General features: G+C 40.4%; 1 protein-coding gene and 1 long non-coding RNA gene across 3 annotated transcripts in view; both read right to left on the bottom strand.

Moving 5' to 3' along the window:
• The window catches only part of LOC138365684 (uncharacterized), a 66,190-nt gene extending 53,394 nt beyond the window's left edge, over positions 1–12,796 (bottom strand). Inside the window, exon 1 of the mRNA XM_069326175.1 lies at positions 12,775–12,796. Coding sequence (XP_069182276.1) covers positions 12,775–12,796 — 22 coding nt within the window. The remainder of the gene's footprint in view (positions 1–12,774) is intronic.
• A 577-nt stretch (positions 12,797–13,373) lies between these two features.
• On the bottom strand, positions 13,374–18,751 carry LOC138365534 (uncharacterized). Of its 2 annotated transcripts, none has more exons than XR_011228908.1 (4): positions 18,510–18,751; positions 18,213–18,405; positions 17,477–17,636; positions 13,374–15,954 (listed from the first exon to the last, which is right to left on the bottom strand). It is a non-coding gene; the product is annotated as an uncharacterized lncRNA (long non-coding RNA). The 2 variants fall into 2 exon arrangements; XR_011228907.1 differs by having other exon boundaries at positions 18,551–18,751.
• Between the last annotated feature and the right edge of the window lie 265 nt (positions 18,752–19,016).

Below are 19,016 nucleotides of genomic sequence, written 5' to 3'. Positions count from 1 at the left end.
GAACGTGATTTTTGAGCCGATTTCTGACTCTCTGCACCTATTTTCAGTTTCAAATTACGACGTTTCATACCGAAAATATGCCAATTACTGAAAACGGCGATGGGTCATATTTTGCCCAAACCCCCCTGCAGTTTTTAAAATGTCTGAAATGTCGAAATTTGACTCCTGAGCGTGATTTTTGAGCCGAATTCTGACTCTCTGCACCTATTTTCAGTTTCAAATTACTACTTTTCATACCGAAAATATGCCAATTACTGAAAACGGCGACGGGTCATATTTTGCCCAAAACCCCCTGCAGTTTTAAAATGTCTGAAATGTCGGAAATTTGACTCCTGAGCGTAATTTTTGAGCCGAATTCTGACTCTCTGCACCTATTTTCAGTTTCAAATTACGACGTTTCATACCGAAAATATGCCAATTACTGTAAACGGCGATGGGTCATATTTTGGCCAAACCCCACTGCAGTTTTCAAAATGTCTGAAATGTCGGAAATTTGACTCCTAAGCGTGATTTTTTATCCGAATTCTGACTCTCTGCACCTATTTTCATTTTCAAATTACAACTTTTTATACCGAAAATATGACAATTACTGAAAACGGAGATGGGTCATATTTTGCCCAAACCCACCTGCAGTTTTCAAAATGTCTGAAATGTCGGAAATTTGACTCCTGAGCGTGATTTTTTATCCGAATTCTGACTCTCTGCACCTTTTTTCAGTTTCAAATTACGACTTTTTATACCGAAAATATGCCAATTACTGAAAACGGCGATGGGTCATATTTTGCCCAAACCCCACTGCAGTTTTCAAAATGTCTGAAATGTCGGAAATTTGACTCCTGAGCGTGATTTTTGAGCCGAATTCTGACTCTCTGCACCTTTTTTCAGTTTAAAATTACGACGTTTCATGCCGAAAATATGCCAATTACTGAAAACGGCGATGGGTCATATTTTGCCGAAACCCCCCTGCAGTTTTTAAAATGTCTGAAATGTTGGAAATTTGACTCCTGAGCGTGATTTTTGAGCCTTATTCTGACTCTCTCTGCACCTATTTTCAGTTTCAAATTACGACTTTTTATACCGAAAATATGCCAATTACTGAAAATGGCGATGGGTCATATTTTGCCCAAACCCCCATGCAGTTTTCAAAATGTCTGAAATGTCGGAAATTTGACTCCTGAGCGTGATTTTTTATCCGAATTCTGACTCTCTGCACCTATTTTCAGTTTCAAATTACTACTTTTCATACCGAAAATATGCCAATTACTGAAAACGGCGACGGGTCATATTTTGCCCAAAACCCCCTGCAGTTTTTAAAATGTCTGAAATGTCGGAAATTTGACTCCTGAGCGTAATTTTTGAGCCGAATTCTGACTCTCTGCACCTATTTTCAGTTTCAAATTACGACGTTTCATACCGAAAATATGCCAATTACTGTAAACGGCGATGGGTCATATTTTGGCCAAACCCCACTGCAGTTTTCAAAATGTCTGAAATGTCGGAAATTTGACTCCTGAGCGTGATTTTTTATCCGAATTCTGACTCTCTGCACCTATTTTCATTTTCAAATTACGACTTTTTATACCGAAAATATGCCAATTACTGAAAACGGAGATGGGTCATATTTTGCCCAAACCCCCCTGCAGTTTTCAAAATGTCTGAAATGTCGGAAATTTGACTCCTGAGCGTGATTTTTTATCCGAATTCTGACTCTCTGTACCTATTTTCAGTTTCAAATTACGACTTTTTATACCGAAAATATGCCAATTACTGAAAACGGCGATGGGTCATATTTTGCCCAAACCCCACTGCAGTTTTCAAAATGTCTGAAATGTCGGAAATTTGACTCCTGAACGTGATTTTTGAGCCGAATTCTGACTCTCTGCACCTATTTTCAGTTTCAAATTACGACTTTTTATACCGAAAATATGCCAATTACTGAAAACGGCGATGCGTCATATTTTGCCCAAACCCCCCTGCAATTTTCAAAATGTCTGAAATGTCGGAAATTTGACTCCTGAACGTGATTTTTGAGCCGATTTCTGACTCTCTGCACCTATTTTCAGTTTCAAATTACGACGTTTCATACCGAAAATATGCCAATTACTGAAAACGGCGACGGGTCATATTTTGCCCAAACCCCCCTGCAGTTTTTAAAATGTCTGAAATGTCGGAAATTTGACTCCTGAGCGTGATTTTTGAGCCGAATTCTGACTCTCTGCACCTATTTTCAGTTTCAAATTACGACGTTTCATACCGAAAATTTGCCAATTACTGTAAACGGCGATGGGTCATATTTTGCCCAAACCCCCCTGCAGTTTTCAAAATGTCTGAAATGTCGGAAATTTGACTCCTGAGCGTGATTTCTGAGCCGAATTCTGACTCTCTGCACCTATTTTCAGTTTCAAATTACGACTTTTTATACCGAAAATATGCCAATTACTGAAAACGGCGACGGGTCATATATTGCCCAAAACCCCCTGCAGTTTTTAAAATGTCTGAAATGTCGGAAATTTGACTCCTGAGCGTAATTTTTGAGCCAAATTCTGACTCTCTGCACCTATTTTCAGTTTGAAATTACGACGTTTCATACCGAAAATATGCCAATTACTGAAAACGGCGATGCGTCATATTTTTCCCAAACCCCCCTGCAATTTTCAAAATGTCTGAAATGTCGGAAATTTGACTCCTGAACGTGATTTTTGAGCCGATTTCTGACTCTCTGCCCCGATTTTCAGTTTCAAATTACGACGTTTCATACCGAAAATATGCCAATTACTGAAAACGGCGATGGGTCATATTTTGCCCAAACCCCCCTGCAGTTTTTAAAATGTCTGAAATGTCGGAAATTTGACTCCTGAGCGTGATTTTTGAGCCGAATTCTGACTCTCTGCACCTATTTTCAGTTTCAAATTACGACGTTTCATACCGAAAATTTGCCAATTACTGTAAACGGCGATGGGTCATATTTTGCCCAAACCCCCCTGCAGTTTTTAAAATGTCTGAAATGTCGGAAATTTGACTCCTGAGCGTGATTTTTGAGCCGAATTCTGACTCTCTGCACCTATTTTCAGTTTCAAGTTACGACTTTTTATACCGAAAATATCCCAATTACTGAAAACGGCGATGGGTCATATTTTGCCCAACCCCCCTGCAGTTTTCAAAATGTCTGAAATGTCGGAAATTTGACTCCTGAGCGTGATTTCTTATCCGAATTCTGACTCTCTGCACCTATTTTCAGTTTCAAATTACGACTTTTTATACCGAAAATATGCCAATTACTGAAAACGGCGATGGGTCATATTTTGCTCAAACCCCCCAGCAGTTTTCAAAATGTCTGAAATGTCGGAAATTTGACTCCTAAGCGTGATTTTTGAGCCTTATTCTGACTCTCTGCACCTATTTTTAGTTTCAAATTACGACGTTTCATACCGAAAATATGCCAATTACTGTAAACGGTGATGGGTCATATTTTGCCCAAACCCCCCTGCAGTTTTCAAAATGTCTGAAATGTCGGAAATTTGACTCCTGAGCGTGATTTTTGAGCCGAATTCTGACTCTCTGCACCTATTTTCAATTTCAAATTACGACTTTTTATACCGAAAATATGCCAATTACTGAAAACGGCGACGGGTCATATATTGCCCAAAACCCCCTGCAGTTTTTAAAATGTCTGAAATGTCGGAAATTTGACTCCTGAGCGTAATTTTTGAGCCAAATTACTCTCTGCACCTATTTTCAGTTTCAAATTACGACGTTTCATACCGAAAATATTCCAATTACTGATAACGGCGATGCGTCATATTTTGGCCAAACCCCCCTGCAATTTTCAAAATGTCTGAAATGTCGGAAATTTGACTCCTGAACGTGATTTTTGAGCCGATTTCTGACTCTCTGCACCTATTTTCAGTTTCAAATTACGACGTTTCATACCGAAAATATGCCAATTACTGAAAACGGCGATGGGTCATATTTTGCCCAAACCCCCCTGCAGTTTTTAAAATGTCTGAAATGTCGGAAATTTGACTCCTGAGCGTGATTTTTGAGCCGAATTCTGACTCTCTGCACCTATTTTCAGTTTCAAATTACTACTTTTCATACCGAAAATATGCCAATTACTGAAAACGGCGACGGGTCATATTTTGCCCAAAACCCCCTGCAGTTTTTAAAATGTCTGAAATGTCGGAAATTTGACTCCTGAGCGTAATTTTTGAGCCGAATTCTGACTCTCTGCACCTATTTTCAGTTTCAAATTACGACGTTTCATACCGAAAATATGCCAATTACTGTAAACGGCGATGGGTCATATTTTGGCCAAACCCCACTGCAGTTTTCAAAATGTCTGAAATGTCGGAAATTTGACTCCTGAGCGTGATTTTTTATCCGAATTCTGACTCTCTGCACCTATTTTCATTTTCAAATTACAACTTTTTATACCGAAAATATGCCAATTACTGAAAACGGAGATGGGTCATATTTTGCCCAAACCCCCCTGCAGTTTTCAAAATGTCTGAAATGTCGGAAATTTGACTCCTGAGCGTGATTTTTTATCCGAATTCTGACTCTCTGCACCTATTTTCAGTTTCAAATTACGACTTTTTATACCGAAAATATGCCAATTACTGAAAACGGCGATGGGTCATATTTTGCCCAAACCCCACTGCAGTTTTCAAAATGTCTGAAATGTCGGAAATTTGACTCCTGAGCGTGATTTTTGAGCCGAATTCTGACTCTCTGCACCTTTTTTCAGTTTAAAATTACGACGTTTCATGCCGAAAATATGCCAATTACTGAAAACGGCGATGGGTCATATTTTGCCGAAACCCCCCTGCAGTTTTTAAAATGTCTGAAATGTTGGAAATTTGACTCCTGAGCGTGATTTTTGAGCCTTATTCTGACTCTCTCTGCACCTATTTTCAGTTTCAAATTACGACTTTTTATACCGAAAATATGCCAATTACTGAAAATGGCGATGGGTCATATTTTGCCCAAACCCCCATGCAGTTTTCAAAATGTCTGAAATGTCGGAAATTTGACTCCTGAGCGTGATTTTTTATCCGAATTCTGACTCTCTGCACCTATTTTCAGTTTCAAATTACTACTTTTCATACCGAAAATATGCCAATTACTGAAAACGGCGACGGGTCATATTTTGCCCAAAACCCCCTGCAGTTTTTAAAATGTCTGAAATGTCGGAAATTTGACTCCTGAGCGTAATTTTTGAGCCGAATTCTGACTCTCTGCACCTATTTTCAGTTTCAAATTACGACGTTTCATACCGAAAATATGCCAATTACTGTAAACGGCGATGGGTCATATTTTGGCCAAACCCCACTGCAGTTTTCAAAATGTCTGAAATGTCGGAAATTTGACTCCTGAGCGTGATTTTTTATCCGAATTCTGACTCTCTGCACCTATTTTCATTTTCAAATTACAACTTTTTATACCGAAAATATGCCAATTACTGAAAACGGAGATGGGTCATATTTTGCCCAAACCCCACTGCAGTTTTCAAAATGTCTGAAATGTCGGAAATTTGACTCCTGAGCGTGATTTTTGAGCCGAATTCTGACTCTCTGCACCTATTTTCAGTTTCAAATTACGACTTTTTATACCGAAAATATGCCAATTACTGAAAACGGCGATGCATCATATTTTGCCCAAACCCCCCTGCAATTTTCAAAATGTCTGAAATGTCGGAAATTTGACTCCTGAACGTGATTTTTGAGCCGATTTCTGACTCTCTGCACCTATTTTCAGTTTCAAATTACGACGTTTCATACCGAAAATATGCCAATTACTGAAAACGGCGACGGGTCATATTTTGCCCAAACCCCCCTGCAGTTTTTAAAATGTCTGAAATGTCGGAAATTTGACTCCTGAGCGTGATTTTTGAGCCTAATTCTGACTCTCTGCACCTATTTTCAGTTTCAAATTACGACGTTTCATACCGAAAATTTGCCAATTACTGTAAACGGCGATGGGTCATATTTTGCCCAAACCCCCCTGCAGTTTTCAAAATGTCTGAAATGTCGGAAATTTGACTCCTGAGCGTGATTTTTGAGCCGAATTCTGACTCTCTGCACCTATTTTCAGTTTCAAATTACGACTTTTTATACCGAAAATATGCCAATTACTGAAAACGGCGACGGGTCATATATTGCCCAAAACCCCCTGCAGTTTTTAAAATGTCTGAAATGTCGGAAATTTGACTCCTGAGCGTAATTTTTGAGCCAAATTCTGACTCTCTGCACCTATTTTCAGTTTCAAATTACGACGTTTCATACCGAAAATATGCCAATTACTGAAAACGGCGATGCGTCATATTTTTCCCAAACCCCCCTGCAATTTTAAAAATGTCTGAAATGTCGGAAATTTGACTCCTGAACGTGATTTTTGAGCCGATTTCTGACTCTCTGCCCCGATTTTCAGTTTCAAATTACGACGTTTCATACCGAAAATATGCCAATTACTGAAAACGGCGATGGGTCATATTTTGCCCAAACCCCCCTGCAGTTTTTAAAATGTCTGAAATGTCGGAAATTTGACTCCTGAGCGTGATTTTTGAGCCGAATTCTGACTCTCTGCACCTATTTTCAGTTTCAAATTACGACGTTTCATACCGAAAATATGCCAATTACTGTAAACGGCGATGGGTCATATTTTGCCCAAACCCCCCTGCAGTTTTTAAAATGTCTGAAATGTCGGAAATTTGACTCCTGAGCGTGATTTTTGAGCCGAATTCTGACTCTCTGCACCTATTTTCAGTTTCAAATTACGACTTTTCATACCGAAAATATCCCAATTACTGAAAACGGCGATGGGTCATATTTTGCCCAACCCCCCTGCAGTTTTCAAAATGTCTGAAATGTCGGAAATTTGACTCCTGAGCGTGATTTTTTATCCGAATTCTGACTCTCTGCACCTATTTTCAGTTTCAAATTACGACTTTTTATACCGAAAATATGCCAATTACTGAAAACGGCGATGGGTCATATTTTGCTCAAACCCCCCAGCAGTTTTCAAAATGTCTGAAATGTCGGAAATTTGACTCCTAGGCGTGATTTTTGAGCCTTATTCTGACTCTCTGCACCTATTTTTAGTTTCAAATTACGACGTTTCATACCGAAAATATGCCAATTACTGTAAACGGTGATGGGTCATATTTTGCCCAAACCCCCCTGCAGTTTTCAAAATGTCTGAAATGTCGGAAATTTTACTCCTGAGCGTGATTTTTGAGCCGAATTCTGACTCTCTGCACCTATTTTCAGTTTCAAATTACGAATTTTTATACCGAAAATATGCCAATTACTGAAAACGGCGATGCGTCATATTTTGCCCAAACCCCCCTGCAATTTTCAAAATGTCTGAAATGTCGGAAATTTGACTCCTGAACGTGATTTTTGAGCCGATTTCTGACTCTCTGCACCTATTTTCAGTTTCAAATTACGACGTTTCATACCGTAAATATGTCAATTACTGAAAACGGCGATGGGTCATATTTTGCCCAAACCCCCCTGCAGTTTTCAAAATGTCTGAAATGTCGGAAATTTGACTCCTGAGCGTGATTTTTTATCCGAATTCTGACTCTCTGCACCTATTTTCAGTTTCAAATTACTACTTTTCATACCGAAAATATGCCAATTACTGAAAACGGCGACGGGTCATATTTTGCCCAAAACCTCCTGCAGTTTTTAAAATGTCTGAAATGTCGGAAATTTGACTCCTGAGCGTAATTTTTGAGCCAAATTCTGACTCTCTGCACCTATTTTCAGTTTCAAATTACGACGTTTCATACCGAAAATATGCCAATTACTGTAAACGGCGATGGGTCATATTTTGGCCAAACCCCACTGCAGTTTTCAAAATGTCTGAAATGTCGGAAATTTGACTCCTGAGCGTGATTTCTGAGCCGAATTCTGACTCTCTGCACCTATTTTCATTTTCAAATTACAACTTTTTATACCGAAAATATGCCAATTACTGAAAACGGAGATGGGTCATATTTTGCCCAAACCCCCCTGCAGTTTTCAAAATGTCTGAAATGTCGGAAATTTGACTCCTGAGCGTGATTTTTTATCCGAATTCTGACTCTCTGCACCTATTTTCAGTTTCAAATTACGACTTTTTATACCGAAAATATGCCAATTACTGAAAACGGCGATGGGTCATATTTTGCCCAAACCCCACTGCAGTTTTCAAAATGTCTGAAATGTCGGAAATTTGACTCCTGAGCGTGATTTTTGAGCCGAATTCTGACTCTCTGCACCTTTTTTCAGTTTAAAATTACGACGTTTCATGCCGAAAATATGCCAATTACTGAAAACGGCGATGGGTCATATTTTGCCGAAACCCCCCTGCAGTTTTTAAAATGTCTGAAATGTTGGAAATTTGACTCCTGAGCGTGATTTTTGAGCCTTATTCTGACTGCACCTTTTTTCAGTTTCAAATTACGACGTTTCATACCGAAAATATGCCAATTACTGTAAACGGTGATGGATCATATTTTGCCCAAACCCCCCTGCAGTTTTCAAAATGTCTGAAATGTCGGAAATTTGACTCCTGAGCGTGATTTTTGAGCCGAATTCTGACTCTCTGCACCTATTTTCAGTTTCAAATTACGACTTTTTATACCGAAAATATGCCAATTACTGAAAACGGCGATGGGTCATATTTTGCCCAAACCCCCCTGCAGTTTTCAAAATGTTTGAAATGTCGGAAATTTGACTCCTGAACGTGATTTTTGAGCCGATTTCTGACTCTCTGCACCTATTTTCAGTTTCAAATTACGACGTTTCATACCGAAAATATGCCAATTACTGAAAACGGCGATGGGTCATACTTTGCCCAAACCCCCCTGCAGTTTTCAAAATGTCTGAAATGTCGGAAATTTGACTCCTGAGCGTGATTTTTTTATCCGAATTCTGACTCTCTGCACCTATTTTCAGTTTCAAATTACGACTTTTTATACCGAAAATATGCCAATTACTGAAAACGGCGATGGGTCATATTTTGCCCAAACCCCCCTGCAGTTTTCAAAATGTCTGAAATGTCGGAAATTTGACTCCTGAGCGTGATTTTTGAGCCGAATTCTGACTCTCTGCACCTATTTTCATTTTTAAATTACGACTTTTCATACCGAAAATATGCCAATTGTTGAAAACGGCGACGTGTCATATTTTGCCCAAACCCCCTGCAAAAATCGACCGATTTTCGCCGCTAGCGGCCAAAAATGGGGCTATTTTCGCCGCTAGCGGCCAAAAATCGTGCAAATTTCGCCGCTAGCGGCCAAAAATCGTGCGAATTTCGCCGCTAGCGGATAAAAATCGCGCGATTTTCGCCGCTAGCGGCCAGAAACTATGCGATTTTTGCAACTGGCGGGCAAAAAGAGGCGCGATTTTCGTCGCTAGCGGCCAAAAACCGTATAATTTTCACAGCTGGCGGGCAAAAATCGCGCGATTTAAGCCGCTACCGGCCAAAAACCGCGTGATTTTCGCAGCTAGCGGCCAAAAACCGTGCGATTTTTACAGCTCGCGGGCAAAAATCGCGCGATTTTCGCCGCTGCAGGCCAAAAACCGCGCGATTTTCGCCGCTACCGGCCAAAAACCGTGCGATTTTCGCCGCTAGCGGCCAATAACCATGCGATTTTCGCAGCTGGCGGGCAAAAATCGCGATTTTTGCCGCTAGCCGCCAAAAATCGGGCGATTTTTGCCGCTAACGATCGAAAATGCGCTATTTTCGACGCTAGCGGCCAGAAACCATGCGATTTTTGCAGCTGGCGGGCAAATATCGTGCGAATTTCGCCGCTACCTGCCAAAAATCGACCGATTTTCGCCGCTAGCGGCCAAAAATCGACCGATTTTCGCCGCTAGCGGCCAAAAAAGGGGCGATTTTCGCCGCTAGCTGCCAAAAATCGTGCGAATTTCGCCGCTAACGGCCAAAAATGCGCTATTTTCGACGCTAGCGGCCAAAAATGCGCTATTTTCGACGCTAGCGGCCAGAAACCATGCGATTTTTGCAGCTAGCGCGCAAAAATCCCGCGAATTTCGCCGCTATCTGCCAAAAACCGCGCGATTTTCGCCGCTAGCGGCCAAAAACCATGCGATTTTCGTAGCTGGCGGGCAAAAATCGCGTGATTTTCGCCGCTACCGGCCAAAAATCGCGCGATTTTCACCGCTAGCGGCCAAAAACCATGCGATTGTCGCAGCTGGCAGGCAAAAATCAAGATTTTCGCCGCTACCGGCCAAAAATAGCGCGATTTTCGCCGCTAGCGGCCAAAAATAGCGCGATTTTCGCCGCTAGCGGCCAAAAACCGTGCGATTTTCGCCGCTAGCGGCCAAAAAATCGGGCGATTTTTGCCGCTAGCGGCCAAAAATAGCGCAATTTATGCCGCTACCGGCCAAAAACCGCGCGATTTTCGCCGCTAGCGGCCAAAAATCATGCGATTTTCGCAGCTGGCGGGCAAAAATCGCGCGATTTAAGCCGCTAGCGGCCAAAAATCGTGCGAATTTCGCCGCTAGCGGCCAAAAATCGCGCGATTTTCGCCGCTAGCGGCCAGAAACTATGCGATTTTTGCAACTGGCGGGCAAAAATAGCGTGATTTTTGCCGCTACCGGCCAAAAACCGCGTGATTTTCGCTGCTAGCGCCCAAAAACCGTGCGATTTTCACAGCTGGCGGGCAAAAATCGCGCGATATAAGCCGCTACCGGCAAAAAATCGCGCGATTTAAGCCGCCAGCGGCCAAAAACCATGCGGTTTTCGCCGCTAGCGGCCAAAAATCGGGCGATTTTTGCCGCTAACGGTCGAAAACCGCGCTATTTTCGACGCTAGCGGCCAGAAACCATGCGATTTTTGCAGCTGGCGGGCAAAAATCGCGCGAATTTCACCGCTACCAGCCAAAAATCGACCGATTTTCGCCGCTAGCGGCCAAAAAAGAGGCTTTTTTCGCCGTTAGCGGCCAAAAATGGGGCTATTTTCGCCGCTAGCGGCCAAAAATCGTGCGAATTTCGCCGCTAGCGGCCAAAAATTGCGCGATTTTCGCCGCTAGCGGCCAGAAACTATGCGAGTTTTGCAGCTGGCGGGCAAAAATCGCGCGAATTTCGCCGCTACCTGCCAAAAATCGACCGATTTTCGCCGCTAGCGGCCAAAAAAGAGGCTTTTTTCGCCGCTAGCGGCCAAAAATGGGGCTATTTTCGCCGCTAGCGGCCAAAAATCGTGCAAATTTCGCCGCTAGTTGCCAAAAATCGTGCGAATTTCGCCGCCAGCGGCCAAAAATCGCGCGATTTTCGCCGCTAGCGGCCAGAAACTATGCGATTTTTGCAGCTCCCGGGCAAAAATAGCGCGATTTTCGCCACTACCGGCCAAAAATAGCGCGATTTTCGCTGCTACCGGCCAAAATTCGGGCGCTAACGGCCGAAAACCGCACTATTTTCGACGCTAGCGGCCAGAAACCATGCGATTTTTCCAGCTGGCGGGCAAAAATCGCGCGAATTTCGCCGCTACCTGCCAAAAATCGACCGATTTTCGCCGCTAGCGGCCAAAAAAGAGGCTTTTTTCGCCGCTAGCGGCCTAAAATGGGGCTATTTTCGCCGCTCGCGGCCAAAAATCGTGCGAATTTCGCCGCTAGCGGCCAAAAATCGCGCGATTTTCGCCGCTAGCGGCCAGAAACTGCGATTTTTGCAGCTGGCGGGCAAAAATAACGCGATTTTCGCCGCTACCGGCCAAAAACCGCGCGATTTTCGCCGCTAGCGGCCAAAAACCATGCGATTTTTGCAGCTGGCGGGCAAAAATCGCGTGATTTTCGCAGCTAGCGGCCAAAAACCGTGCGATTTTTACAGCTGGCGGGCAAAAATCGCGTGATTTTCGCAGCTAGCGGCCAAAAACCGTGCGATTTTTACAGCTGGTGGGCAAAAATCGCGCGATTTTCGCCGCTGCCGGCCAAAAACCGCGCGATTTTCGCCGCTACCGGCCAAAAACCGCGCGATTTTCGCCGCTAGCGGCCAAAAACCATGCGATTTTCGCAGCTGGCGGGCGATTTTTGCCTCTAGCCGCCAAAAATCGGGCGATTTTTGCCGCTAAAGGCCGAAAATGCGCTATTTTCGCCGCTAGCGGCCAGAAACTGCGATTTTTGCAGCTGGCGGGCAAAAATCGTGCGAATTTCGCCGCTACCTGCCAAAAATCGACCGATTTTCGCCGCTAGCGGCCAAAAAAGGGGCGATTTTCGCCGCTAGCGGCCAAAAATCGTGCGAATTTCGCCGATAGCGGCCAAAAATCGCGCGAAAAGTAGCGAAAGTAGCGAAATTTTGGGCTAAAAAGTAGGGAAAGTAGGCCAATTTTGGGCTAAAAAGTAGCGAAAGTATATAAATAATATAATTTTATATTAATATTAATATAAAATATTAATGAGATATATACATCTCAAAACAAAATTTATATATAATTTTTTTTAAATATATACAAGAGTTTTTACATTCTTGTACATTTAGATATATATATATATATATATATATATATATATATATATATATATATATATATATATATATATATATATATATATATATTTATATATATATATATATATATATTTTATTTATATATAAATATATTATTTATATCTATAATATATATATTATATTTATATATATAATATCTTATATATGTATAATATATAGATTTATATATATCATATCTATATATAGATATGAACGTTCATATCTATATATAGGTATGAACGTTGTACTCGGGCCGATTTGCCATGTTTTTCGACTACCTTACCAATCAAGATGGCTTCGGCCATATATCTACGTTAATCTGAACTCCAATAAACAAAATGGACCTCGTACATTTTCATTATGTACGAGGTCCATTTCTGTTTATTGCAGTTAAAATTAACGTAGATATATTAGGTGGACATAATTTATGAAACCGTGCCGTATTAGGCAAATAGAGAAATGCGTACTAGGTACGGAATATTGAACATGTGGTTCTCAGTGTCACAGCATATGGACAATCCTGTCATTTTTTCTCCCTCACACTGTCTCGTGATATACACAATTGATTATAATTATTTATGTTTCTATGTACATTAACGTGTTTTTATTATTATATTGTACTTTCAAACAACGTACAGGTATTCACTGTACATATAACATCATACACGAATTAACTTCTTTGCATATACTACAGTTTTTCTCAAACTAGATATCTATACATTTTACGTCAGACATAAAACTGGGATATTTTATTGCCCTATGATGTAATTATCAATACAACAAACCAAACACGGAAAACTATATTATATTTACATATCTCTAACTAAAAATAACATTGATGCAACTGTGCCAAATATCACGAAGGTTACAATAAACTATCAGTCGCCATTATCTCATTTATACATTTTATTTTGTCATCGACAGCTACATAAAATGCACCTCAGTTTATATATGCCTCAATAATTTTTTTGCCATACATTATTAGCACATGACATACATCACATTATATTTGTACATACATTTATGTAGAACAAGTCAATAAACAGTATGTAAATAACTGCAACATTTCCTTCCCTATGCCTAATATTCATTTAACCCTCTTGGAGGGAGCGATGTGCACCGCCCACAGTACCTCACGCCTATCATTTACATTCAGCTGTCGCCACTTCTTATTCACCCACAAAATCCTTCGACAATTTTACCAATATTCATCCAATTACAAAAAACGTGTATTTACTGTCCAGCTTTCACGTGCGTGCGTCAACCCTGTCTAGTCAAACATTTTCTCAGCCATTTTAGTAACTTCTATGTAGTATATATCCAAAACTCATCTAATTTCTTACATCTCATTGTATTAACTCATCTATGAAAATACATGTTGCATAAATACACGTCTTAAACATTTCACCTACATTTTTATATATACAACTATTCAATACCTAATGCATATCTATTAACCAATATATATCATTTACCCTACCACTACAACGAACTTTTACTCAACTCCTAGGCACAACAGATCGACATCAAACCATAGTGACAACATCTACGCTACGATTTATCTATGCAAGCGCCCTGTCCTTGCTTACTACAGGCTATGCGTCTTGCCAGCAAACCTTATCTCTGCTCACTCACATGTATTTCTCCAGCTTTACTAGCACTACAATAAAGTAAACAAATTCCATTTCGCCTTTTTATTAGTCAATGTGTAACTTTTTCAGCATACAAACAATTCTGCCATCTTCACTTGGATGTACGGCCGATTTATTTAAGCCCTTGTCGGATCACGACGTACATTTACGGTCCGTGTTATAGTGGGTATATACTACTAGATCGACTTGGGGTTTGTATGAATATGTTTGCCATTAAATTTCCGTTTTCTCTAATTGCCACAGTCCCTATTTGAGAAAACGGCAATGTATTCTAACTTAGACGAGACACTATTGAGTTGGTGACAACGAGGGTAGTCACACTTGTGTTGGCCGCGATCATGATTCTATATTTATATGCATATGTCTGTACAGATTTTTATTACAAACAAAACGGTGTGAACAAGTATAAACTGGAAAAACATGAACAAAGTACAAACTTTTTACAAACGCGTAAAATTTTATTTGACGCTCTCTTGGCCAATTCTACCCATGTTCTTATACAACTTTATATTGCGAACACATTGCTATAAAAATGAAATACGTAGCTCGAAATATAATGTCAGGACACTTATGTAAGTATAAACTTTCAAAGCGCTGCATCACAACTGTGTCGTCGCTGCTTATTTCAAGGCTAACGCTTCGCCCAGTTCCCACTCATGCGGGTCACCCACTACCATAATTAGACATTGATAGCCATATGTCTGGGTGGGGAAGTTTATTGCGAGTTCAGTGATATCAAAATAAGCGCTATAGGATGACTGAGGCTGGCAACAAACGAAAGAGTATGAACATTTACTTCCCGTTTGGGTGTCACAGCGAGTCATCTTCGTGTTTATTTACTTCGTGGTGGGATAGCAAATCCTTTGCTGACATTTTATGCATATGATCTTGTACAGATTTTTATTGCCAACGCAATAAATATACAAAAATGAAAAACGTAGCTCGAGAATTGATGTTAGCAGCGTGAAAAGATTATACGCTTGAGGGCCCAGAACGCCGCGCGCACTAAAGTGTTTTAACAATGTCAAACTGCCATATTTTATGTACAGCTTGTATGACACTTAATACAATGACAACTCATTTACCTACTTACTGTCCATTATCGTTTCTATCACTTACGACTTATTATTTTTTACTTGACCAACTATAAGAGTTTAAGCTTAATGGTACTCAAATGCATTTATCAGAACAATGCCTCCTTTACTTAATTACCTAACGTAATCTACAATTTATCAACATCAACGATTAACTTTTTTTTTTACTTATTAAATAAAACACTAACGTTAGTTTGCTTTCAAATTATAAATTATAACTATTTTCTACCAAAATGCAATCACACATTTGCTATAACATAAATAACGGCCAACAATTTCCATGTCAAAAGTACTTTTTCAATTAACATTATGCCTACCTTTATATCAATTTTTTACTATACCTTTCCATATTTATTGTTGGGATAACGACAAAAGCGATTTCTCACAAAACGCAAACTACACTGGCCCTTAAATCTATGCGACTAAAATATCTGCCATATTTAACTTCAACATTAGTAACACCATCTCGGAAACCCTTAATGCTCAAACTAAACCATTCCTACATAAATGATAATTGTGCCACACATTCTAATGATCTTTTGTTTCACGATTATTTCTTTCAACTTTAAATGGGGATATCACACTCTCCTTATGACTTTATCCTCCATGTCACTTTCTACTCTGGCCTTGCTCGTCATCTTCACTCATGGTTAGTGAGTGTTTCTTCACCTTCATCTTCACTGTTTCAGCCGCCTCGCACCTCTCCACACCAACCTTCTGGAAACGTTGCATCAAGTTAAAGTTTAAAACCATCTTTCATTTTCTTAATGATTACGATCTCTATTACATTCTGGTATGTCTACCAATTTATAACACCTTTCAGGAAAACTACATTACATGTCTTGCAGCTCTCACTAGTCAATTTTTTCCATTCATGCAATGCCCACCCAATACAAAACTGATATATACACAGTTGCAAACACATGAATGTCATTACTACTTGTGTGTAATGGTCTCCCAACCCTCACCATCCACTTACGTCTGGCTAACCACCAACTGCCAACAATTTTTATACCACCAGTAGACTTTCAGACTATGGAATGACCTTGCTCTCAAACTATTTATCAAAACAAGCCACCAAAGCTATGTAGCCCGTCCGTCCTCCAACCAAATATTAAATGGACCCGCCAACCCATCTGTCTTATATTTGGTTTACACTAACAGTTCCAACACTTCCTAAACAACTTCACTGACGAAACTGCGGCTTACAATTCTATATTTTGTATTAATTATGACAATCTCATAAGCCAATCAGGTCGGCGCGAACCTAACATCTATGCATTCCCACCCACAGTTCTTGTTTATTATGATGGCTGCATAACTGCAGTACCCTATAATTACGGTGTTCTGAAACCACTTCAATCATGTCTACCTGCTGTAGGAACACTGATCTCAGATTGTTTAGGTAGGAACCTTACTTGTATACAACGTATGACTTCTACTGCCACAACAACTACCTACCACATTACAAAACACGGATAATATTGTGATTTGCATCTTAACTTTCACCACGCATCACTAAATTCCCGAATACAACAACACTTAATCACTTTAATACTTGTCCCTGCAACACCCAATTTGACTACATGCCACTATTAACAATGATTTCCCTACATTAATTCAATTTCAAACCTATCTACGCCCTAAACTATTATATTCTTACTAAATGGGAACTATTTAGTAATGGCCATCAAGTCCTCAGAAATTTTTGGTAACAAATGCTTTACTTTAATAAACCTCATGACAAGAGGCGTCATGATAAACTGTTTACACGTAACTGATGTTCAAACACTTGTTTCTCTTACTATTTTATTTCAACAAGGCTGCAAATGCTTCACCCACGTACTACAAATATTACCCAACAGATCTTAAACACCTAGCCACACACAATATCCCACTATAATTCTTAAAATGTAGCATGTTCACTAGATTCGTGTTATTATTCTGTCACAGTTCGACCGATGAATGCAATGCCCTTTAGTAGAGGACGGGTTGCACACTGGCCGAAACATCCTAACTTCCTTACCCATATTACTAACCAAAAAGGGTAACCGTTTAATACCTTTCAAATTTTACTACGTTAACATTTACGTATATACCCGTTTACTGCCTCAACTTTGATAACACGAACATTTGCCCAATTCAAGCTCTAACTGCACGGGGGGGGGGGGGGGGGGTGACCAAACTACATTGTTACGTGGACCCGCCACACCTAGCTGGACATATTTAACATCCTCACCTTAACTGTGTAGTAGTAAGGTACGAACGTACAACATTCCAGGCTTCGTACGTAGCCCAGTTAACACATCCTCCACTGACTGCCTTCAGGAATACAACTGATCAAACTCGCGTTCTCGTTCAGCCGGCGACGAACTGCAGCCAATCACGTCGGGTATAACCTGAAAAAATATGAAAGTTATCACCAGTACCTCCCTCTTCAATTAACTACGACTATAATCTCAACACTAATTACAATTTGCATTAGATCCTTTTTAATAACACTAGTTATTTATATTTACGTCTAAACTATTCTACGTTGCACCTTCAGACAAGTTGTTGACGGCTACTTATTTACAACCCATGGATTCCCCCACCTTCGAGAGACGGGGGGGGGGGGGCTTTAAAACATGTGTAGCCCTTACCTGACCTTTATACACTTAAACTAGACTACATACTAACCTTTACCTACCTATTTTCAGACTACAGAAACCCTGCAAATGACACCAAAAGTAATTCCTTCCCTTAACTGCAGATTTAACCACCCACTTTCATACGGAAAAGGACCTACAGCCTTGATTTGACTCAACTATTGACAATTAAACCTTAACTTCATTTAATACCTATTCAAATTCTTTCCTTCTGCAGCAAGGAATAATAGCACCAGCCGCCTATGGTAATCCTATTCAGTTTTTACACCATAATTCAGTCAAATAACATGCCTACATCTCTCTGCTAGGAATATTACAAATACTCACCTGCGCAATGCAGACATTTCAGCCACCTGCTTCTGGTCGACAACTTCAGTTTCACTTATTCCATTGTTCATCATACCGTTAGTGTCTCCGCGAGTATGCCATGTCAACCAATAAGAGGAGGGTCTTCACGGTCTCAATATCCACATCTTAACACGTAATACCCGACGCTGGTTCCAGCAGCCTCATTACATTACTGAAGGGAAAATTAGTCACATTAGTTATTTCAAAAACATACGATCTAAATTTCATTTTAGTCCCGATTACACTTCACAACTAAAATAATATCAATATACGCACAAGAACACGGTGGTACCGTCTACTTGGGCGTATATACGCACACATATAGCTTTCAAATTTAAATATTTTGCCCCCAACATAATCCTGCTTTGACGGTCTCGTGTTTTCGACTATACACTAGGGGGTCTGTGGTCCCCAGTGACCCTTATTTCACAGCAACAGGGTTTACAGCCACAGACCACCAACACCAACTAAAGTTCACGACCGTAGTGCTCAACTTCTAGGGGCAAAATGACGCGGCGCTGCTCCTCTACCAGCAGGTGCACTCAACAGCCAATCACGTCTCCCGTTTTCAATTGACGTCACATTCTCGCTACCTGTACTCTCGATTCTCATTGGTCGCCTCGACATAGTTGGATACCCTAGTAATTCTTATAACATTTCTTTCATGTAACTTTGACATATGTACACATAAAACAATTTTAACACCTTTTTCCGTGTATACATACTGAGTTTACTTTAGTCATGCACTATTTTTACGGCTACAAGTATCCCTCCCGCTTGGTA

This window comes from Procambarus clarkii, chromosome 17 (assembly GCF_040958095.1).
Source record: "Procambarus clarkii isolate CNS0578487 chromosome 17, FALCON_Pclarkii_2.0, whole genome shotgun sequence".
Taxonomy (NCBI): domain Eukaryota; kingdom Metazoa; phylum Arthropoda; class Malacostraca; order Decapoda; family Cambaridae; genus Procambarus; species Procambarus clarkii.
The sequence above is the reverse complement of the archived record's forward strand: the minus strand, read 5'-3'. Positions and strand labels throughout refer to the sequence as shown.